The sequence below is a fragment of the Camelus ferus genome, chromosome 16 (genome assembly GCF_009834535.1).
Source record: "Camelus ferus isolate YT-003-E chromosome 16, BCGSAC_Cfer_1.0, whole genome shotgun sequence".
Lineage (NCBI taxonomy): Eukaryota > Metazoa > Chordata > Mammalia > Artiodactyla > Camelidae > Camelus > Camelus ferus.
In genome coordinates this window covers 1,229,634-1,252,684 of record NC_045711.1, presented here as the reverse complement: position 1 = coordinate 1,252,684, position 23,051 = coordinate 1,229,634, and the positions used below count along the sequence as shown (strand labels likewise).

General features: G+C 52.9%; 2 protein-coding genes across 3 annotated transcripts; one reads left to right on the top strand and one right to left on the bottom strand.

Annotated features, from left to right (window-relative positions):
* Positions 1-8: 8 nt before the first annotated feature.
* EMC6 (ER membrane protein complex subunit 6) lies at positions 9-1,012 on the top strand. Its single transcript, XM_006172532.3, has 2 exons — positions 9-224; positions 423-1,012. The coding sequence occupies exon 2, from the start codon at positions 471-473 to the stop codon at positions 801-803; it is 333 nt and encodes a 110-aa protein (XP_006172594.1). The 5' UTR covers positions 9-224; positions 423-470; the 3' UTR covers positions 804-1,012.
* Positions 1,013-2,805: 1,793 nt separating this feature from the next.
* P2RX5 (purinergic receptor P2X 5) lies at positions 2,806-22,237 on the bottom strand. Of its 2 annotated transcripts, XM_032497991.1 has the most exons (13): positions 21,458-22,237; positions 18,175-18,325; positions 17,538-17,609; positions 17,218-17,293; positions 17,036-17,132; positions 16,677-16,757; positions 16,290-16,428; positions 15,625-15,761; positions 15,096-15,189; positions 14,899-14,964; positions 12,250-12,332; positions 11,203-11,361; positions 2,806-2,928 (listed from the first exon to the last, which is right to left on the bottom strand). In XM_032497991.1, exons 1-13 carry the CDS (start codon positions 21,592-21,594, stop codon positions 2,850-2,852), a joined length of 1,371 nt encoding a protein of 456 aa, XP_032353882.1. In that variant the 5' UTR covers positions 21,595-22,237; the 3' UTR covers positions 2,806-2,849. The 2 variants fall into 2 exon arrangements, with proteins under 2 accessions (XP_032353882.1, XP_032353883.1); XM_032497992.1 differs by lacking the exons at positions 2,806-2,928; positions 11,203-11,361 and adding an exon at positions 9,278-9,821 and having other exon boundaries at positions 21,458-22,231.
* Between the last annotated feature and the right edge of the window lie 814 nt (positions 22,238-23,051).

Sequence of the window (23,051 nt, the reverse complement as noted above, 5' to 3'; positions counted from 1 at the left end):
GTCTGGGTTTCGGAAGTCCCAGTGCGTGCGTAGAAAAGCGGGGAGGGGGCTGGAGCGTGCTCTCTGTACCCGCTGCGCATGCGCTAGAGGCCGGGCGCGAGGTCCCAGCGCCTGCGCAGCCTGCGCCCTCCCAGCAGCCTCCAGCGCAAGATGGCGTCGTGGGAATCCTTGCTACTGGCTGTGTGAGGAAACGCCGAGTGACCGCGTCCGCCGCCGGGTTCCAGGTAACTGGGCTAGCCTGGGCGGGAAGTGCAGACCTGCCATCGCCCCCATGGCCGGCCCGAGCCCTCAATCTTCTCCGCGTCTTTCGAAGGTCCGAGACCCAGGAGGGGTGCGAGGTCTCGGCCACCCCAGGGGGAGGGGCGGCGTGAAGCCAACTCGCTGCGCTCCGAGCGCCACTTGTAACTTGGTTCTCTCCGCAGCCCCGCGTTGCTCCGCGAGGAAGCAGAGGGTGAGCCCCGGCGGATGCGATGGCCACCGTGGTGGCCAAGCGGGAAGGGCCGCCGTTCATCAGCGAGGCCGCTGTGCGGGGCAACGCCGCCGTCCTCGATTACTGCCGGACCTCGGTGTCGGCGCTGTCGGGGGCCACGGCCGGAATCCTCGGCCTCACCGGGCTCTACGGCTTCATTTTCTACCTGCTCGCCTCCATCCTGCTCTCCCTGCTCTTAATTCTCAAGGCGGGAAGGAGATGGAACAAATATTTTAAGTCGCGAAGACCCCTCTTTACAGGAGGTCTCATCGGAGGCCTCTTCACCTACGTCCTGTTCTGGACATTCCTCTACGGCATGGTGCACGTCTACTGAAACGGGGGCAGGGATGCCTTTTGTTTTTAAAAAAAAAAAAAATACAAAACAGATTGAGAGAGGACTGTTGCCAGAAATTAACACCGTGTAGACTTAACCTAGTTTTTAAATTGTTGGTTCGCTGCTTGTTGTGTAACGTTATAAATAATTTATATCTTAAGACGAGGAGCCTGTAATGTTCTTCAGATTAAAAGAAGCGTGAGACCCTTTGTGGAGTTTTTTTCCTACGTTAACGCATACCCCCCAGCTGCCGGGGGTGCAAAATCACCATGTTTTCAGTCTGGAAGAGCTAGGACTGGACCTTAGCTTTCGGTAATTTCTTTGCATTTACACATAGACCATCCTCCGTGGGTACTCTAGGGCCTAAATAAGGAGAGAACTTGTGGTTAACATCCTGAGAACGACAGTTAATATTTATTGTGTGCCTTATATGCCGGGCATTGTTCCTTGTCCCTCCATTATCTCATTAATTTTTGCAATATTCTTATGGAGTATATGTGATTATTATCCCCCATTGATGAACTTTAGGCTCAGAAGGATGAAATAACCTCTATCACAGGGGGCACAGCTTGGAAGAGGCAGAGCCAGGATTCAAATGTAGGTCTCTTAATTGTTCTTAACTGTATTGGCTGAGCCCGTGTTTTCAGAGCCTAGCCTTCCCTCCCACTAACCACTGCTTTCAGGTGTGAATGGTGGCATTTCCGTTCCATTTCACCTAGTTACAGTTAGCTGTCGTTTCCATTAAAAAATAAATAAATAAATTCAAGCCCTTTTTTTCTAGACTACGTCCAGTGAAGATTGAACAGACTGAATGAGTAAGCTAAACTTTGGGTTTGTCTAGAGTGTGAATGCTTCTGTCTATATCCTAAGCTGTGATCCCTTATCAGGAGAATTATTTTAGAATAGCACGCATACATTTAATTGAGAAACAAATACTGCATTAGAGTTAAGTAATGAACATATTGCTTGTGGAATTTAGTCTTAAATGGGAAGATCAGCCTTACCTGATTTCACAAATATTCAAATTATGCTAAGTGATATTAAGTGCTTCAAACCTAACCCAGGTTTAGGGCTGGGGGTGGGGGTAGGTTCTTTGAGGAAATAACATTATAGTTGAGACCCAAAGGTTGAGTAACAGTCAGGTTTTACTTGGCAAGAAAGCACATGTGTGAGGGTCATTGGGAAGGAAGGAGTTTGGCTCATATCTGAAGAGTTTAGAGAAGAAGCCATGAGGTAGACCACAGTAGGGAGTTTTGTTATCAAATCAAGCTTGGGTCCTCTCACCTCGAGCAGTAAAGCCCATCTACTGACCCAGGTTGTGCTGAAGGAAAGTGCAGTGTTTATTGCAAGCACCAAGCAAGGAGATCAGGCAGCTAGTGCTCAAAAGTCCCGAACGCCCCAATGGCTTTCAGGAAAAGATTTTTTAAGACAGGGTGAGGGAGAAGGTTTTGAGTTTCGTGATCAGCTTTTGCATATTCTGATTGGTTGGTGGTGAGGTAACGAGGGGTCAACATCAACCTTCTGCTTTCAGTAGGGTCTATGGTTTTGAGCAGCATATGGTTAACTTTTTCCACCTGGTAGGGGTTTCAGTATTTGCAAAACAGCTCAAAGGACATGGCTCAGAATATTATCTGTAGCTCTTGAGGAGGAACTAAAGGTCCTTGACTTTAATGGCTTAAACAAAGCCAATCTAATCGCATCACTCCTGACTAAAACTTCGAGAGTCTCCCCCAAACTGCTATTAGTATCAAGGCCAAACTAACCGAGCAAGACCCTATGAAGCCTTCCCAGGACAGAATCTCCTCCGCCTGCCTCTTACATGTAGAAAAACTTTAGCCTGCTACGCCTTCCCCAAGTTCTTACGAATAAATTAAATCAAAGAAGTGAGAAAATGAAGAAAGAAAGGAAAACAGCCAAGCAAGGCAAAAAAACTTACGCCATTAAACATTTCCTCTAAAACAGAGTCACCATGAAGATACGAAGGGGAGAAAATCAGGACACATTTAAAGTTAACACCTTTTATTATTTTATAACCAAATAAAACTGTCAGAAAATACATATGTTGGGTAGGTCCCAGAAAATGCTTCCCATCTTCTCCTTCTCCCTTTTAATTCTGTCCACAGGCCTAAGGGGAAACAGGTGGAAGAAAAGTGTCTTGTAGAGAGTGCTCCTGTGTCCACTGGAGAAGATGCTCTGAGGAGAGTTGAATCATTTGCGGGGAGGGGGGCAGGCTGGAACTAAATGGAGCCCTTTTCCAGACATGCAAGATGCAGTTCCAAGTGGGGTGATTTAAGGACTTCTGGGGCACTTAGGGACATCTGGAGGAAGTCACATTCCCCCTTTATGACTGGTCCCCCAGTGGGGAAGGCAGCCTCTGAGAAAGGAACTGATGGGGTTGGGGGTGGTACAAAAGGCAGCCAAGACTGGTCAGTCCTGGTGACCCCTGCATCAGGAGTAAAGGGCACTTAGCTCTTTCATGGCTGGTCCCCATGATGTCACATAAATAGCACCCAATTTAAAACTTTCCCGTTGGCCAGCATCATGATACTCCCAAGGCAAGGAATAGCAGAATTGGTAGGGAAGTCCTAGATAGATGGCTTTAGGCCAGGGCTTGAACATAAGCATGGACAACTGTGATCCTGAAATGTCAGCATGGAAAGGAGAAGCTGGTGATCATCTTCCTGATGAGGCAGCTGGTGCCTCGAGGAAAAGGGGCTTTTCCCAAGTACCGCCTGAATAACTGTAGGGAGACATTTCCACTCCGATACAAAATAGCACAACTGTCCCCACGTTATATGGCTGCTGCCAGGCGATTCCAAAATCATTAAAAGAAGCCAGGCCCAACTCCTAAGCAGCTGTAACCCCTGCCTTTTTTACTTCTTCCCAAACGTACAAGTCACATGCTGTGTTATCAAATCCAAGGGTTTGCCTTAGGGAAAAGTCAACATCATAGTAAATCACCCAGATTTTTCACTTTTTCTTCAGAGAACAGGTTGGGCTTGCTGACTGGTCACCAGGCAGCCCAAGGGAAGGAGCTGCTTCTTTAGAAGGGGTCCTGTTCTGGGGACCACGCCCCTCTGCCCCAGAGGCGGGGCCTCACCAGGGACCTTGAGGGCCCCTCTAACCCTGTCCTCCAAAGGCCGCAGTGGAAGGATGCTCACTGCCCCCTCTGTGCGGAGGAGAACCATACTCCTCCCAGAGAGGAGGCTCCCTAGAGTCAAGGCGGGTGCCCACTCAGCGCCTGGGCTTGCTGGGTGAGGGGCAGCGCTGCCTTTGGCTTGGATGCCAAGTGGATCCAACAAAAGTGATTGAGTTCTAGGCCCCTCCCTTTGCGTCTACGCAGGGGCAGGGGCTTCTCAGCCAGCGCAGAGGGAGAAGCGAGCCGGCCAACTTCTCAACCCGGAGCTTAAGCAGATTCCAGCGCGTCCGTTCTGACAGAGGAGACTCGGTCTGCCATGCAGGCGTCAGGAAAAGCTCATTTCCTGAAGGAAGAGGTGAGTAACTAAGAAGAGTCTCAGCAAGACAGGTGAGACTCTTGGAATTGGTAACACGTTGCCTCGGGGAACGGGTGGGAGGGAAGCTTTTCACTGCTCTTTTGTGCCTCTTAAATTTTGGATCACTTAAGTATGGCCTAGTCAAAATATTTTAATTTGAATGAATTTAGCATAATGCTACTTTCCTGGAGCGAGGAAAGGGGGGGGGGGATCTGCTTGGTCTCAGGGTAGCTTGAGAGTAAGTTTGATCTGGAAATTGGCATCACCCACCAAAGCTGGCCTTTTCCTCCCTCGGAAGCAGCCCTTGCATATCTCCTCAAGCATCACTTGTCAACCTTTACAGTGCGCGTGAATCACCTGGAGTCTTGTTGAAACGCAGGTTCTGATTTAGGGACAGGAGAGAGGCCTGAGACCGCGTTTCTAACAAGCTCCCAGGTGATGTCGATGCTGCTGGTCCACGGACCACACAGAGGGAAGCAGCAGAGCTCGGCAGGGCGGGGCGGAGGCTCAGGGGTGAGGGAAGCAAGGGCCTCCCTAGCGGCAACTTCCACCTGCGGAGTGAGTGCCATCATCATCTCATTAGCCCTTCAGATGGAGCCTCAGAGCAGAGAGGGAGGGAAGTGGGCAGGGACACCCAAGCCCCACAGGACAGCAAGAGCCAAACCTTACAGGCAGTGCGTCTCCCATCTGGGTGAGACGCTATCCCCCGAGCTTCTCGAGGCTCTCTTTGCTTCCTCCTCTTCCCTCACCACCCCCCCCTTTTTTTTTTTTTTTGATAACAGCTTTATTAGCTGTAACTCACAGACCACACCCCCCATTTAAAGTGTGTGATCCAGTTGTTTTTGATGTATTCATGGGTTTGTACAGACATCACCCTTGTGGATTTTAGAACATTTTCAGCACCTCAAAAAGAACCTCGTGCCCCTTAACAGCCCCTCCCCAGCCCCCACCTTCTACTTTCTGTCTCTATGACTCTGACTTCTCTAGGGAGAAGAATCACACAGTATTTGTCCTTCTCTGTCTGGCTTCTCTCGCTGAGCATCACGTTCTTTGGGTTCGTGCATGGTGTAGAAGGTGCCAGGATTTCCTTCCTTTTAAAGGTGGAATCAGATTTCACTGTGTGAATGGACCACATTCATTTACCCATCATCTGTCTGTGGACCCTTGGGTTGCTTCCAGCTTTCAGCTACTGTGAATCGTGCCGCTGTGAACATTTGCATACGTGTTTGAAAATATGTCTTGAATTTACCCAGTACCTAGGAATGGGATTGCTGGATCATGTGGTGAGTCTCTGTTTAACTTTTTGAGGAACCATCAGACTGCTTTCCACCACAGATGCCCCATCTGACGTTCCTGCCAGCTGAGCACAAGGATGCCAGTTTCTCCACATCCTCACCAGCACTCGTTATTTTCTGAGGGTTTTTTTTTTTTTCTTTTCTTTTTTTACATTTTTAAAACTTTATTTATTTATATATTTATTTTACAATGTTGTATTTTTAAGTTGAAGTATAGTTTATGTATACTGTGTGTGTTACAGGTGTACAAGATAGTGAGTCACAGTTCTTAAAGGTTATACTGCATTTATAGTTATTATAAAATACTGGCTATACTCTCCACATTGTACAATACATCCTTGTAGCTTATTTTATCCGTGATAGTTTGTACGTCTTAATCCTCCACCTCCATCTCGCCCCTCTCTCTCCCCTCTCCCCACTGGTAACCACTAGTTCTTTCTCTACATCTGTGAGTCTGTTTCTTTTCTGTTATATTCACTAGTTTGTTGTATTTGTTTCGAATCCACATGTAAGTGATATCTTACAGTATTTGTCTTTCTCCGTCTGACTTACTTCATTTAGCATGATGCCCTCCGAGTCCATCCATGCTGTACACCAGAAACTAACACATTTTAAATCAACTACTGCAACTAAAAAGCAAACAATCCATTTAAAATATGGGCAGAAGAACTGAATAGACATTTTTCCAAAAGAGGAAATGCAGATGGTGAACAGGAGCATGAAAAGTTGCTCAGTATCACTAATATCAGGGAAATGCAAATCAAAATCACGAGACACCATCTCACACCTGTCAAAATGGCCATCATTAAAAAGAGCATAAATAACAAATGTTGGCAAGGATGCGGAGAAAAAGGAACCCTTGTACACTGTTGGTGAGAATGTAAACCAGTGCAGCCACCATGGAAAACAATATGGAGGTTTCTCAAAAACCCAAAAATAGAACCACCATGTGACCCAGCAACTCCACTCCTGGGCATATATCTGAGAAAAACAAAAACATTAATTCAAAAAGACACATAAACCCTGCTATTAACAGCAGCACTATTTACAATTGCCAAGACACGGAAGCATCCCAAATGAACATCAATAGATGAATGGATAAATAAGATGTAGTATACACATGCAATGGAATACAGCTCACCCACAAAAAAAGGATATTTTGACATTTGTGGCCCTTCATTCACTTTTTTTTTTTTTGCACTTCAAGAACCAGAATTTTATAACTGGCATAAATTTCCATTGCATCAAAAACAACAAAATACCTAGAAATAGAGTTAACCAAGGACATTACCCATACTCTTAAAACTGTAAAACACTGATGAAGGAAATTAAAGATGATACAAAGAAATGAATTCTTGGATTGGAAGAATCAACATTATTAAAATGGCCATACTACCCAAAGCAATCTACAGATTCAATGTAACCCCTGTCAAAACACTCATGACATTTTTCACAGAACTAGAACAAATAATTCTAAAATTTATATGGAACCACAAAAGGCCCCAAATTGCTAAAGCAATCTTTTATAGGTCTTTTTTTTCCCGCCTCTTTCTTTTTTCTTTTCTTGTGGTTTGGTGACTAGGGAAGTTCCTTTAACATTTGTTGTAAAGCTGGCTTGGTGGTGCTGAATTCTTGTAGCTTTTGTTTATCTGTGAAGTTTTTGATTTCTCCATCAAATCTGAATGAGAGCCTTGCTGGATAGAGTATTTTTGGTTATAAGTTTTTCCCTTCCATCACTTTAAATATATCATGCCACTCCCTTCTGGCTTATAGAGTTTCTGCTGAAAAATCAGCTGATAACCTATGGGAGTTCCTTTGTGTGTTATTTGTTGCCTTTCTTTTGCTGATTTTAATATTTTCTCTTTATCCTTAATTGTTGTCAATTTGATGACTATGTGCCTTGGTGTGTCCCTTTTTGGGTTGATCCTGTGTGGAGCTCTCTGCACTTCTTGGACTTGGGTGACCGTGTCCTTTCCCAACTTAGGGAAGTTTTTGGTTATCTCTTCAAAAATTTTCTCAGGTCCTTTGTCTCTTCTCTTTCTGGGACCCCTGTAATGCAATTAGTGTGCTTCATGTTGTCCCAGAGTTCTCTTAAACTATCCTCATTTCTTTTCATTCTTTTTTCTGTTCTGCAGTAGTGATTTCCACTAATCTGTCTTCTAGCACTGATCCGTTCTTCTGCCTCATGTAGTCTATTCTTGGTTCCTTCTAGTGTATTATTCATTTCAGTGATTTTATTCTTCAACTCTGTTTGAGTATTCTTTATATTTTCCAACTCCTTGCTAAAAACTTCGCTCTGTGCATCTATATACTCCTCTTGAGTTCTTTTAACATCTTCACCATCATTACTCCAAATTCTTTCTCAGATAAATTGCCTATCTCCTCATCACTTATTTCTTCTGGGATTTTATCTTGTGCCTTGGCCTGGAAGATATTCCTCTGCTGCCTCATATTGTCTTTCTATTTGTATTTTTAGGTAAGTTAGTTATGTTTCTCGACCTTGAAGAAGTGGCTCTCTGTGGGAGACGTCCTGTGCGTCCCAGCAGTACACTCCTCTCTTGGCACCCAACAGCCAGGGTCCAGGTGGTCCCAGTGTAGAGTCTGGCCTATGTTTGTGGATTCCTTCCACAGGCTTTGGGATTGTTGTTTTCTTATTTCTGGTACCTGCCCCCTGGTGGATGAGGCTGGACTACAGGCTTATGCAGGTTTCTTCCTCCTTCCAGGAGTGCCTGCCCACTGCTGGGTGCAGCTTGTTCCTAGACCTCCGGTGCCTAGGGGTATGCCTAGAGGCTCAGGAAGTCCGCTGATGGGTGGGGCTGTGTTCCCACCCAGTATGTTGTTTGGCCTGAGGCTTCCCAGCCCCTGAGCCTACAGTCTCTTGGGTGGGGCTAGGTCTTGGTGCTAAGATACAAGCAAGATGTCAGCCTCCAGGAAAGCTCATGTAGATGAACACTCCCGGAATGTCCACCACCAGCTTTTATGTCCCCTGGGTGAGTCGCAGCCATCCCCCAAGTCTCCAGCAGCCCCTCCAAAACCAGCAGGCAGGTCTGGCCCAGGTTCCTATGAATCACTGCCTCTGCCTTTGGACCTGGCACACGCAAGATTCTGTGTACGCTTCCCAAGAGAAGGATGTCTTGTTTCCCCCAGTCCTGTGGGGGTCCTGGAGTTAAGCCCCACTGGCCTTCAAAACCAGATGTCCTGGGGTCTCCTCCTCCCAAGGTCAGAACCCTGGGCTGGGGAGCCTGACGTGGGGCTCAGAACTCTCAGTTCTGTGGGCAGGCTTCTGCGACTTAATTATTCTTCAGCTTGGGGGTCGCCCACCCCAGGGGTATGGGGTCTGTTTACATCGCGAGCACACCCCTCCTACCATCCCAGTGTGGTTCCTTCTTTATGTTTCCAGTTGAAGATAATCTTTTTTGCTAGGTTCCAGTCTTTTTTTTTTCCCCCTAATAGTTGTTTAGCAGTCACTTGTGGTTTTGCTGTAGTCGCAAGGGGAAGTGAGCTCACGGGTCCTACTGCTCCGCCGTCTTGCCTAGAAGCCCTGGGAGCCTGCCTCTCCCCTCATGGCCAGCTGCCTCCCCACAGGTCCAGCCCTCTCCCAGTTGCCGCCTTGACCACCTTTACATTTCACCCCTGGGAGCAAGGCCAAGTGTCCCCTTGGATGTTGGCCAAGGTCATTCTCTTAAGGAGTCGTCATCCAGCCTAGGGATCTGTGCAAGTCTCAGAGGCTAGAGGAAGGCCAGCGTGCTGGGCCCAGCTGTCATGTCTGTCGGCTCTGGAGGGAATTACATGTGTGCTCCCCTCCCTGAAGGCCAGGTCAGTGTCTCATTCAAGCATCTTTTGGATAGGTCCTAGCCCACAGCAGGCATCAAAAAATGTTTACTGCATGAATGAATGGACAAGTGAATGCCCTACTAGGCTCTCCAGAAAAGTGAAAACGCTCTAGGCCTCTTCTGCACGAGCCACTCTGGCCACCGGGAGGCTCCCCTCCCCACACAAACAATGAAAAGCTTGTAGCAAGATCCCAAAGTGCAGGAGAGGTGGCTGTGCCTGGAAGCCCCAGTCCATTGTGGACAAGGACGACTCTTCTTGGTTCAGAGCTGCAGGCAGTTCTGCCTCCAACATCTTCACCAAATCTGCTCTCAGCCAACACCTCTGGCTACGCCTCCACGGTCTGCAGGTTCCGCAGTTGCTGCACATTCGCCTTTCCGTTCCCCTGGTGGCCGGACCTGTGTGTGGGCAGGTGGGGCACAGAGGACTGTTGGGAGCCCTGCGGATGGGGACGGCCTCGCTAGAGGCAGACTCCACTCACAGAAGCCTCCGGCTGGCAGCACTGCAGTCCTGCAGGGTCTCTGGCCAAAGCCCGGGCCCAGGGAGATGCTCAGGCCCAGGCCTCTGGAGCTGCCCCAGCAGTGAGCCCTCAGGCTATGCTGAGACCAGCAGGGCAGCCACTCTTCCCTCTCGCAGGTGAAGGAACTCAGGTGGGCGCCCAGGAAGTGACAATCGGCTCAAGGAGCATGTTGGGAGCTGCTGGGTGCCGGGCCTACCCCGGCAGATCCCCTAGCCTCTCCGTCTTTCTTGCCTCCTCTCCATCCTTTGCCTCCCCTTTCCATCCCAGCTCACTTCTCTCTTTCCCTGCCCTGGCTCAGCTCCAGGTTGGAGGCTGCCAATAGCTAAGTCAGCAAAGAATGAAAGCTCGAGGCAGAGGAAAGCCAGCCCAGGTCAGTGAACCCCTCTGACATAGCTGACAAGAAGAGAGTCATGGGACCCTACCTACCGATGGAGGGGAACCAGCCCCCTGTGTTCAGCCCCCACTAGAACGAAAAGGAAAACAGGCCCAGAAAGGGCCGGGCACCTGTTGAAGGTACAGAGGCAGGCAGGAGAAGAGCAGGCCCAAAGGCTGGCCTCCCGACTCAGCCCGGGGCGCCCCCTGTGCCAGGCTGTGGTCAGATCTGCAGAAACTGCCAGGCTGCCCAGGGCTTCTGGGCTGCGCTCCAGGGAATCGCAGCCTGCAGGCCGCCTGTGAGCAGCCACCACCCTCCTGAAGCTAGGGCAACTCCAGAATTTCCACATCAAAGAGGAGCTTAGGGAAGGCATCTGAGGGGAGTGGTGGAATGGGGGGCTCAGTAAAGTAGAATAACCTGATAGAGAAGAAATGGATTCTAGGGGGACACACTGCCTGGATTCAAATCCCAGCTCTGCCATTTATTAGCTGTGTGACTTGAGCAAGTTACTTGACCTTTCTGTGCCTCGGTTTCCTCATTAGTAGAATGGGGAATATTAGCGTCCACAGTCATTAGGTTGCTGAAATGAGGTCACATACACAAAGAGCTCAGAGCAGCGCCCCGCACAGTAAGCCTGAGGGAGTGACAGCACTGTTACGGTCTTAATGCTGGGACGGCACAGCAAGCAGACACATTTGTGGTCACTCGGGGACTGGTGGGGAGGCTAAAGCACCACCAGCACCCCTCCACCCAGAGCCCAGCTTGAATGGGCTCTGCTGGGTCCCGGACGTCCTGCCTGTGGCCAGGTCAGCCGGAGCAGGGAGCAGGGTAGCAGACGGCTGTCTCTGCAGGCCTGGTTCCCGGCCCTCGGCTGGGCAGCCCTCACCTGGCGGGCTGGAGGAGCTGCTGGCACACACAGCCATTCTCTTTCTGGCCACCGCCTCCATCCTGCGCCTCGGGCTGCTCGGCCAGCCCCGTTCCCACCTCGGCCGGGGCCACGCTGTGTTGCGAGGACTCCGCCAGCTGGGCGAGGACCCCTAGGTCCCTAGGCAGGACATGACCTGTTAACCCTGGCCTGCAAGCCCTGGGTGCCACCCCTTCCCCGGGAACTGGTGAGCCGCTTGCCCTGCAGGGGGCGCCCCTCTTCCCCCAGCAGCTCAGTGGGAGAAGCAGATGCAGTCAGGGCTCAGGGTTCAGCTTGAGAACCACGGCTGGGTTTCAGTCCAGGGGAATGATGCAGGCTGGCCCTCCGCCCTGTCCCAGGTTGTAGTGGAGCTTAGGGAAGTGCCCAGTGCCCGTCCAGAGCCCATTATCTGCAATTCCTCTTTCCGATCCCAGCCCCTCCAGAAAGCCTTCCCCAAAGGCTGGGCCAGAGCCCCTCGCCCCTTCCCATCCACCCAACCACTACGATTTTCCATGCACACTGTGTTCTGCTCCTCTAAATACACACCCAAAGCCCAGCAAGCCCAAGGCCAAGAGGCCCCGAGATTGGAGGGAAAAATCCATTCTTTTCCTTCCCTTACCACTCCAGCCCCACCTCAACCCCAGCCCCCAGGACCAGTGCTGGAAGGCGCCGTATGTAAACCAACACTCTCATTTCACAGAGAGAGAAACTGAGGCCCAAGGAGGCCTGGGACTGGTCCAGAGTCACTTGGGGAGATAGTAATAGAGCCAGGTCTGGAAACCAGGTCTCCTGCCCACGACCTGGAGTGGCTTTTCTTCTGCCAGCTGCTCTGAAGCAGAATCCAGTCCTGTAGAGCAGGTATTCAGAGCATTCCGTCTTCCCCAGCCTATCCAGGCGAGCTCCCCGCATTCGGCCCTGCCTCTACCCCGTCGCCAAACACCAACAGAAAACCAAGGTAAGGGTTCTCAGCCAGGGAGGGAGATGACCTAGTGGGCGCCCCTCGGGCTGCTGGGAGGACACTTAACTGACCTCACTTCCTCGTACTTCTTGTCTCGGTAAAAGTGGCTCTTTTTGATGAAGTAGATGAGCACCAGGTCGCAGAAGAAAGACCCCTGCAAAAGAGTTGGGGTCCCTGACTCAGAATCGACTTCCAGAGAGCGCTCGGCTACTTGACACAAACCACACCCCGTTTGACCCGACAACCCCTGAGGGGGCATCATGGTCCCCATCTCAGGGACACTGGGCTCAGAAAGGGGTGCCTTTGTCCAAGGCCACAAAGCTGGTCCCTGGTAGAGCCAGAGTTAGCCTGCAGCCCAACTGATCCCTCAGGCCAAGCACCCCCGCGCTCCCCTGACCCCACTGAGTCAGGTCTTCAGCCAGCGTCTGCTGAGCATCACGGGTGCCAGGTACTGCCCTGGGGTGCAGGGAGGAGTGGGGACCGTTCCTCTGGCACAGGAGACAAGCATGTAAATTACGACCCAAAGTGACATGTCCTACGATGGGGAGAGGTGCAGGGGAGCAGACAGAAGACGGGACTTTATTTTGCCTGGGAGATACATCTGGGCTGAGTCTTGAGGGCTGAATAAGATTTTATAAAAGGGAAAAAAAGCTCAGGAAGGACGCTGCAGAGGCAGCACAAGCTCGTCATGCCTGGGAATAGGGGCGGGACAGAACTGTAGCACTTTAGGAGCTCTCTCCAGTAGTCAGTGAGAGAGATGTATTGGAGAGCATCTGAACAAGGGCACAACGGCAGGGGTCAAGGAAAGGTGAGGCCTGAGCTAACCCAGTGGACCTGCGGGCACACCTGAGCACACCCTCTTCAGACCAGAGTAGGTGGTGCAAATACCAGTCTCCTCCACCAGAGGGCGACTCCACCCTCACAGCACAGAAGGGAGGGGCGGAGTTTCCTGAAAGTCTGAGGAGCGGGAGGGGGTGCGAGGGGGTTGATGGATGGCCCCACAGGGTCCTCTGACCTGGGCGCTGCACATCTTCCCCGCCCTGTGTCAAAAAAGCTATTAATTCCTTGTTTGACAGAGAACACTCCTCCCACCCCCACCCACCCTCAACCAGCACTTTTTCCCTGTTACCTTCACTTCACAGGTGTCCCCCAGATGCCCCTGTGTTCTGATTTACCCACGTTATAAGAAAGTGATGGCCGAAGGGGCCCTTCTCTAGGAAATTTACACATGCAAACATGCAGGGCTCCCCAACAATGCTGTCTGCAGTTAGGGGGGGTCATTTGGGGCACACTTTCATCCACTGACCACACTTCTCAGGAGCATGGCCTCTTTGAGTCCTGCTACAGGACAGTTTTCCTGGTCTCCAGGAGTCCTAGGTCCTGCTAGAAGCCTCCAATGGGACTGCTGTGACTGCCCGGCAGAGGAACCCAGGGTGAGGCTGCCAGAAACCTTGGCAAGGGGCCTCCTGGGGTGGGTACAAGCCACTCACTGATGACTCCCCTGTCTTTAAAAAACTTCCAGAAAAACAAAAGGGCATGAAAGAGATCCAGGGGAATCCTTCCCTGCCCTCCAGCCACTACTTCCTCTCCTGTGGGCCCCTCGAAGCCCAGCTGAAGGGACAGATCTGAGGGAGGACTGATTTCCCTGCCTCTCATCTCCTTAGCTGCATGATTCGCAACCAGGGGCAGATTGTTGATGCCTGGAGAGATTTTTGGTTGTCATGATGAAAACCAGGCAGGACCCTCCAGGGCCCCCTGGGTACAAATCCTTTTTGTGTCCCCCGTTCCTTTCGTGTAGGAAATAGGCTTCATTCAGCCTCCTAGATTACTTCCCTGAGTTCCAAAGAGCAGATTCAAACATTTGCTACTCAGAGAAGTGAGGAAATGCAGAAAGAGAGGAGGAGGAGTCAAAAAACAATAGTGTAGCCTTGGGGCAGGGTCTTGGTTCCTCCTGCAGGGACAGATATGACTATCTTTGAGTTCTTCTGCAGGAACTAAGGCCCCCGCCCAGGGGGAGGATGGTAACTCAGGCCCTGTAACCTCACGAGCCCATCAGAAGAAAGTCACACACCCTGCAGCCCTCACCCCAAATTTTGCATATAAATCACTCCACCCCAAAAACCATCAAGGAGTTTGGGGGGTTTGAGTACAAGCCTCCCATCCTCCTTGCTCGGTCCTGCAGTAAACTTTTCTCTGCTCCAAACTCCGACGTTTCAGTTTGGCCTCACTGTGTGCTGGGCACAGGAACTCATGTTCGGTGACAGCAGCTGTGGCGGAGGTGCTGCGGCATCTGGTGGGTGACGCTGGGGGTGCTGCCTGCCCCCTACAGCGTGCAGGACGGCCCCACAAAAAGAGGATTTCCTGGCCCCAGACATCACAGGGCCACGGCTGAGAAACCCAGAAGTAGCCAGATCCTGCCTCTTTTTAGCAGAAGTGGAGACAAGGCGGCCCAGGATCCCAGAGAACCCTCAGACACAAACAGAAGCCCTTCTGGCTCTGGAAAGAGAAACCCAGGTGGTCACTGCCACCTGGGGGGCCGCCGGAGGGGTGTGAAGTCCTGGAAAGGCCTTTCCACAGGTCTGCCTGGACCTCCCAGGACCCCCCCCCCCAGCTCTGGTTCTTCCCAGGGCCTCAGGACAGCTCCCCTGGGGCACTGTCCCCCCACCGCCTGCCCCTGCCCTGCCCATCCTAACAGGGTAAAGTGGGGGAGAGGTACTCACCACCCCCATGAGCGCCACCCCAGAGCCCACGTTGATGATTGTGGGGATGATGCTGAACTTCCCTGCCTGGAGCACAGAGAGACAAGGTGGGGTGAGGCGGACAGCAGGATCCCAGGGACTCCACCAGAGAAGCCCGGGGTCCCTCCTAGCACCCCACCCACCCAGGACGTGCCTGCCCAGCCTCAGAACACACGCACCTTGCCATTCACCATCACATCAAAGCGGATCCCGTAGGCCTTAAACAGCGTGCGGAACTCCACCCCAGCGGTGTCTCGGTAATACTTGGCAAACCTGGGGGAGACAAGGCTGGGGAGACCTCGGCCTGCCTGGGCCTCCCAAATGTCTGGCGTCACAGGCTCAGCTGCCTTGGAGACTTATAACCCCCCCATCCCGGGACCCTGGCTCTCAGCAGCTCCCAGGACAGGCTGGAGACTCCCTTGCTGATACAAAGCTAAAGATCTGTGTTCAGGCCTTTGAAGTCCTTGCCAGACATTCCCCATGAGACAAGGGCTTTCCCATTACTGCTGGGCCAAGCTGGGGCCACCAAGGCACTGGCGGATCTGACCCAGCTGTGCAGCCCAGCCTCACCTTCAGGGCAAGTACAGCAGATGCTTCTCTCCTCTCCCAGAGGCCCCCTGGCTGCCTCCCACGCCCGCCCCCAGGAGGGAGTGTCATAGTGCTGGCACCCAGGAAAGGTCACAAGGTGGCAGGCCTCGTCCCAATTACCTGAAATTGTACCCAGAAGAGACAGAGTTTTCTGAAAATTTGTTGTCCAGACGGCTAAAGTGATAGTGCGGGTTGCATTCAGAGGGAGCTCTGTCAAGATCACAGTTCCACTCAATCTGAATTCCTATCACACCGCCCTTGATGCAAAAGAGACAAAAATCAGCTCACAGAACTTTCTAGAGATGGTCAGAAATCACAGACCCATTCTTCGCGGGTAGCTGGACTAGACTGGGGAAGTGCTCAGATGAGAGGGAGGCCCGGCTAGAGCATCTTCCAGGAGGAACGAGAGGCCCAAGGTTCTAGCCCCACCCCGGCCCCACCCTGGGGTGGCTGAGCAGAGCGCGTGGCTGACAGCCCATATCCTCTTGCTCGGTGCTTCAGGGGAGACGGGGACGACCAGGGCGAATGTGTGCTGTGGGACAGGCACCCAACACCAGCGCCAACATGCCAGTGAGGCTCCTCCTGGCTCAGTTTCAGCTGATTCCCAGAGGACTAAGAACCAGACAGCACAGCCAGCTGTGCATCACAGTGAATGCTGAGACAGTGAGTCCCCAGGCAGGTGACTTGGTAGGCCCACCCCCTCCCATGGGTCCTCCTCCACACCCGCTCCTCATTGCAGAGCCCAAGTCCAGAGCCCTCCGACCCCCTGAGCACACACCACCCACCTGCAAAGCTATCTCCTGGAAGTTGCTCCCCGTCCAGCTGACCACGGACCCCAGTCGGAAGATGGGGCAGTAGGGGTCTTTGGGGCCAAATTTACATGATTTGAGGAAAGCTCTGTCTTTGGTGTCCAGCACATTGGTCCTGGGTAGAGGCCAGTGAAATGAAGGTGAGACTGGCTGTTCTCAAGCCAGAAACTGGGCCTAAACCAGGAGTCAGTGGCCCCTCGGCTGGCCAAGATGGAGCCCCTGACTTTAGCCCCTAATCAAGTCCTGGTACTTTCCCCACCCCCAACATCCTTCTGCAAAAAAGGACAGAGCCCCACCGCCACACAGGGGAAAGGGTGAAGGGTGCCCCGCATCACCCAGTGGTTCACACATGGCCTCACGTACTTGGAGAAGTTGAATTTGGGGAAGCGAATGAAGTTCTTTATGTAAACGGTGAAGTCTTCAGCCTTGCCCAGGAGTGGCTTCCTGAAAACCAAGGAAGGAGAGCATGTTCAGGAGGCCCCGCCCTGACCCCCCAGGCCTCCTGGGGCCTGTGCTAAGGCTGAAGCCCGCCTGCTCCCTGGATCCCCTGGAGCCTTTGCCAAGGACAGTTAGTTTGACCATGTCGGGGTGGTCCCCAGGCCTTTGTCGGGTGTCTTGCCCCCCGCCCCCAGAATGAGGATCCCAAGTGGACAGGTTCCCTTGGGACTTGCGCTGCCTGGGACTGGGTAACTCCTCAGGGTCCTGAGGCCACAGCCACTCACGCTGGCCTGGACTTTGTCTCCACCGGGCACCAGGCGAAGATCTCACAGGTGCCCTTTGGTGCACTCTCAGCCCGCAGGCAGCGGCCAGTCCTCACTCCTGCAGGGGTGGACAAGGATGATGCCGGGAACCTCCCAGCTCCAGCCCCCTGCCGCCCCCCAGCCCTGGCCTCTCCAGGCCTCACCATTTCCAGCCACAACAGGCTCCCCAGGAGGGCAGTCGCTGTCCTCCTTGCATGAGGCGTCTGGAATGCTTTCACTCTGCCAGGAGGGAGACGGCGTCTGGGTGGGGTCCCTGCAGGTCTCAGAGCCGGGTCCCACCCCAGGAGCTAGGACAGGGGTTCCTCTCCGGCCTGGGGCCACGCTCCCCTTGAGAACCTGCTTCTCCCCCAAGCAATGCAGGATACCAGCAGGTGCACACATCCCCCGGGACCCTTGGAGGGGCAGACACCCCTGCTTCAGGCAGCCCATCCCACCCCCGCCCAGGTCTCTCCACCGATCACACCTCAGCACAGGTTTCCTGCCGCTGGTTGGGGGTCACGATCAGGTTGGTGACTACAAAGAAGACGTTCTCTCCCTGAGGAACCAGAGTGGGGTTGAGGAAGGGTCCCTTCTGCCCTCTGGGGACCTTTCCTCCCAGGGCTGCCTGGCAGACAGTGGGGTCTCTGCATGGGTGTTGCAGACACTGGGGCCACAAGATCAGTGGATCCCACCCACGTGCCCACTGACCTCAGAGTCCCTGAGTAGGTGTCCTCTGATGGCTGTCTTCCAGGCCCGCCACCCCAAACCATTCTGACTGCAGCCCCAAGCTCAGGTCCAGGAGAAGGGGCAGCAATGGGATGGCCTGGCTGGGCCCAAGGAACCACTCCCAGGGTGATGGCCAATGTAAGAGTAGGGCTTTCTGTACCAGGCCACCCAACTCACACTGACCTGGAAGTTCTCTGGGTCACATTTGGTCTCAACAGGCTCAGGGTTTGTTGGGAACAAAGCAGCCCCTAGTCAGGGAGGGCAGGGGTCTGGGGTAGGGGGAAGGATCAGGGCAGGGTCTCTCCCTGCAGTGAGTAGAGGTCCCTGGGTCCCACAGCTGCCCACGTGACACACCCCGAGCCAGACCCTCCCGCCCGGCTGGGTGGGGCTCAGACCTGCGGTGGTATGACATAGTCTGCCACATCCCAGAGCCGCTCCCCCAGCTCTGAGGTGTTGGTAAAAGTCACGCCCTTGACTTTGGTGATGATGCTGCTCTGTAGTGACGTGTCGGTATCCTGGTAACATTTCTTCACCAGGAACACCCAGCTGCAGGAAGAGGGGACAGGTGGCCATCAGCCTTGTTGCTGCCCTCAAGAAGTTCCCCCAGGCCCCCAGGGTGCAAGGGGAGCGGCTTGGGGCCCCACCTTTCCCGCCAGCTCCCAGGCCGCAGTCACAACTCCACTGCTGCCTGAAAGCCAGACCTGCGAGCAGCAGAGGTGACCAGCAACTCCAGAGCCAGAGGCTGCTGCTTTCAAGAGCCAAGGCCCTGCAGCTGGGCAGGCCTGGGCTGAAACTTGCTCACCACACTGGCCATGTGACCTCAGGCAAGCCAGTGAGCTCTGGCGGGCAACACAGGGTTAGCTGCGCCACCTGCCAGGGGGGTGAGGATGGTCAAAGGACAAAGTGTATAACCTGAAACTGTTCATGAGACTCAGACAGACCAAAACTGAGGGGCATTCTACCAAATTCTAGTGTGGAATCCTGTACCCTCTGACACCCAAAATACAAGCAACAAAAGACAAAACAGATAAGTTGGATATGATCAAAATTAAGAACGTTTTTTGTGCATCAGAGGATACTATTGAGAAAGTGAAAACCCACAGAATGGGAGAAAATATCTGTGAGTCACATAACCACTAAAGGTCCAGTACCCAGAATATATAAAGACGCCTTACAACTCAGCAATAAAAAAGACAAATAACCCAATTTAAATATGAGCCAAGGATTTGAACAGACATTTCTCCCAGAAAGATACACAAATGGCCAATAAGCACATAATAAGATGCTCAACATCTTTAGTCATTAGAATGCAAATCAAAACCATTATGAGGTAGTACTTCACACCCAATAAGACAGCTGTAATCAGAAAAATGGAAAAAAACAAGTGGTGGTGAGGATGCAGAGAAACTGGTGCTTGCTGATGGAAATGTGAAATAGTGCAGGTCAGTAATTGCTCAGAAAGTTACCACATGACCCCGCAATTCCACTCCTAAGTTTATATCCAAGAGAACTGAAAACATGTCCACACAAAAACTCATACACGAATGTCCTTAGCAGCATTAGTCATAACAGCCAAAAAGTAGAAGCAGTGCAAATGTCCATCCACAGATGGACACATAATGTGGGGCATGGATACAATGGGCTATTATTACTCAGTCATTAAAGGAATGGTTTACTGACACTGGCTACAACATGGATAAGCCTTGAAAACATTATGCTAAGTGAAAGAAGCCAGGCCAAAAAAAGGCCATATGTTGTAATGATTTGATTTAGGGCAAATCTATAGACAAAAAAAGTAGATTGACTTAGTGGTTGCCAAGGTTTGGGGGGAGGGGAGAACTGCCACTGACTGTTAGATACAGGTTTCTTCTGGGGGTGATGGTTGTACAACATTATGAAGGTACTAAAAACCACTGAAATGTATCATTTTAAATGGCTAAGTGATGAATTACATGCTATGTGCATTTTACCTCAATTTAAAAATGGTTAAAAAAAAATCCTGTACTCTTCAAAAACGTCAGTGTCATGAGAGACAAAGACACTCAGGAATGATTCCAGATCAAATGAGCTAAAAAAAATTGTACTACCTTTAAAACTGTTTTGTGAGTATAAACTATGTCAAAATACAAAAAGTACTTTTTAAATGAGATAGCGTGTGTAAAGTTCTTAGCACAGCGAGCACCAGGCACATAAAGCTCAGTGACTACAACAGCTTATGACTGATGTCCCTGTTAACGTGAGACACTGTCCAGGTCAACCCCCATCGGTAAAGGTGGGAATACTAGGCTGGGAGAGGGCAGGAAGCCACCTTCCAGAGGTCATGCAGCAGTGCCCCTCCCAGGGTGTCAGTAAGCCAACCAGGATGCCTCCACCCTCATCTCTAGCGGCAGAACTGGAGTGTCCTGGGCTGTAGGCTGTCCCATCTCCAAGGATGTCTGATTGGGCTGTGACCCTTGAACCAACCAGGTGCTTTAGTAGGGACCCTCCGGGCCTGGACTGGACAGAAACATTCAGCAAATACTCGAGGGACAACATTCATTCACTTGTTCATTCATTTCACACCTATTCCCTAAGCACTGAGGTGATGCCAGGCAGGCCCTGCCTTCACGGCGCCCCCAGAGTGGCAGGGAGTTAGCACAGACATTAAGCAAGTGACCCCCCAAATAAGCATGTAATTACACTGCGGGAATGCTGTGCGGGAGCCAGTGAGAACCAGGTGGGAAGGAGGAGTGGGCACCAACCAAGAGGAAAGGGATGCCCAGCTGAGGAACAGTATCAACGAAAGGGCCTCAGGTGGGAGGCAGCCAGGTGCCTTTGGGATGAAGCTCCGGGAATGCCCCGCCTCCAGGTGGAGCCAGGTAAGATCACAGCGGCCCCGCAAGGAGGAGTGTCTGCTGCTCCCCAGTCAGGAAGCAGGAGGGGCCCGACGGCGCATTTACTGGAGGAGTGAAAGAGATGCCTCTGCATCGCAGACATCTGGTGTCACTTCCTCTCCACCTGTCCCCTTCCTACTTGGGAGTGAGAGCTGTGAACAGTGCCTGGCTGAACCACCCCGAAGAGCTACCCCTCAGCTGACGGCTCCAGCTCCTGCTAGGGGGTGGGGGAGGCAGACAGGCGAGCTGGGAGCCAGGGAAGGGAGGTTTCCAGAACCCCCAGCCAGATACCAGAGATGCCAGCCACGAGTGGGGTGGGCTGACCAGAAGGGAGCTCTGGACGTGCTCAGGAGTTGCCCCAGCTGGGAGCTTGGCTCTGAGCTCAGTGATTATAAATAAACTACCTAGTGCCTGGGCCAGCGCCGGCCAGGGCCCAGGGAGGCTCTCGAGACAGGGGCAGCCCAGCCCCCTGCATACTTGCCCGCTTCCCGAAGCCCCAACACTGGGGGCTCTAGCTCTGGAGGAAGGTCCGGACCATGGGAAGCCTCGTAAATGGGGAAACTCAGGAGCCCCTGCCGCATCTCATCACCTCCAGAGCCAGTGCGGGGGTACAGGACTCCCTCTTGACCCCCCCACCCTGACACCAAAGGGCACAAGCAGGGTCCACTCCCCGAGCAGGGTCCGCAGCCACAGGGCACCCCAGGCGCGCGCACAGGCCCATTCCGAGCCCCCCGAGGCCACGGCTGCCGCCCCTATCCCCGCCCGGGCCCAACTCCCCCCATCCCAGGAGCCCCGGAGAACTCACACCACCAGGTAGGTCAGGATGGAGAGCTGCAGCAGCCGGTAGAGCAGGCCCACCTTCTTGTTCTTGGCGATGACGTACTTCTCGGTCTTGTAGTCGAAGAGCGACTGGTAGAACCCCTTCCAGCCCACCTGCCCCATGGCGCCGTCTCACCTGCCCGCCGGCCGCGCCGCCACACATGTGCCGCATGGGAGCCGCCCCCTCCTGCCGCCGCCGCCGCCCGGCCCGGCCCGGCCCCCGCTGGGGCACCGCAGCGCCCGGGTGCGCGGCTCCAGCGGGCAGGGGCCAGCAGTCGGCGAGGCTGCGGCAGCGCCGCCGTAGGCCGGGCGGGGACCTGGGACGGCGACCTTGCCGCCGCCTCCGCTGACTAGTGACACCGCCGGACCGCCGCCCGGTCACTGGCCCGGGAGGGCCCTCCCGCAGCCACCCGGCCCGGGCTCCTAGATCGCTGCGCCGGAGGGGTGAGGCGAGAGGAAGGGCTCCTTTGGAAGCAGCCCCAAAGATAGCCAGGGTTCCTCCTATAGAAAAGACGGGAAACTGAGGCCGGGGGAGGGGCCTACAGCACAGGAAGTGGAGGCGAAGAGCTGGTAAAGCGCATTGACAGATACAAAAAGGTTTCTTGATTTTTCTTGCTCCCTGGGAGGACCCTGGCCCTCCCCTCGCAGGCTGGGGGAGACTAGAGACCGGTGCCACCCGCGGCTCCTGCGCCTTGTGTCCACTGGAATGAAGTGCGTGTTCCTGCTGCCGCAGCTGCGGCCGGTTTCTGCCCCACACCCGGGGAGTCAGCGGCCAAGTAGGTCCCAGTAGCCAGAACACGGAGAACTCTACCGCGCCCAGGGTGCGTGGGGGTGGCGGAGATGAGACAGGCAAGCAAGGCCTGGGATCTTAAAATATGCCTGGAGAGAGGGCGGGTGCCAACTATTTGAAATGTTCCCAAAGCAAGAGGTGGACCTAATCTAAGCTGCTAAATCTGCATCCCTCACAACACGTGAAATGAAATTAGAGGCGGTGGGAGCCAAGATGAGGGCTTCTCAGAGGAGATCAGGTTTGGAACTTGGGACGACCACAGAGAGGAGGACTCCTGGGTGAGCTCCGTGTGCGTGTGCATGTGCATGTGTGCATGTGTGTGCTGGGCTGTGCACGCTCCTTTTCTGCATTTCACTCCCTGCCGTCCTGCAGAGTCGTCCTGCTCCTCTCCCAAGCCTGGCCCTCCCACACCAAGGAGAAGTTCCCTTCCCTGAACCACAGGCTCTGGGAGTCCGGAGTAGCAATGGACCCTAAAGTTCACCAGGTATGATCCTCTGTCAAAGTAAAACCCCCAGGGCAGTAGGTCTCCAGTTTGGGTGAGTGTGTGTATCATTTGGAAGAAAAATGCAGATCCCTGGGTCCTGCCCCTAATTTTTTCATTCTCTTAAGACTAGGATGGGGCCTGGGAATATGTACTTTGCTCTCAAACAGTCATTTCAGAAGCACAGATTTTTGTAACTTTTCATCAGTTTCAACTCAAATGCCATTTGCTTTAAAAAGGCCTGTTCTTATTACCATCCACAGAAAGCAGCCTCCGCCCCATCACTTTCGATCCCATTATCTCTTCTTA

Excerpts from the sequence above, each read along its gene's own strand:
- P2RX5 (XM_032497991.1), bottom strand. The coding sequence starts at position 21,594 with ATGGGGCAGGTGGGCTGGAAGGGGTTCTACCAGTCGCTCTTCGACTAC. Across the intron at positions 18,326-21,457 it reads ATCCTGACCTACCTGGTGGT|CTGGGTGTTCCTGGTGAAGA; the intron begins GTGAGTTCTCCG and ends CTCTTCCTGCAG. Across the intron at positions 17,133-17,217 it reads GCCTGTTGTGGCTGGAAATG|GAGTGAGGACTGGCCGCTGC; the intron begins GTGAGGCCTGGA and ends CCACCCCTGCAG.
- EMC6 (XM_006172532.3), top strand. The coding sequence starts at position 471 with ATGGCCACCGTGGTGGCCAAGCGGGAAGGGCCGCCGTTCATCAGCGAG.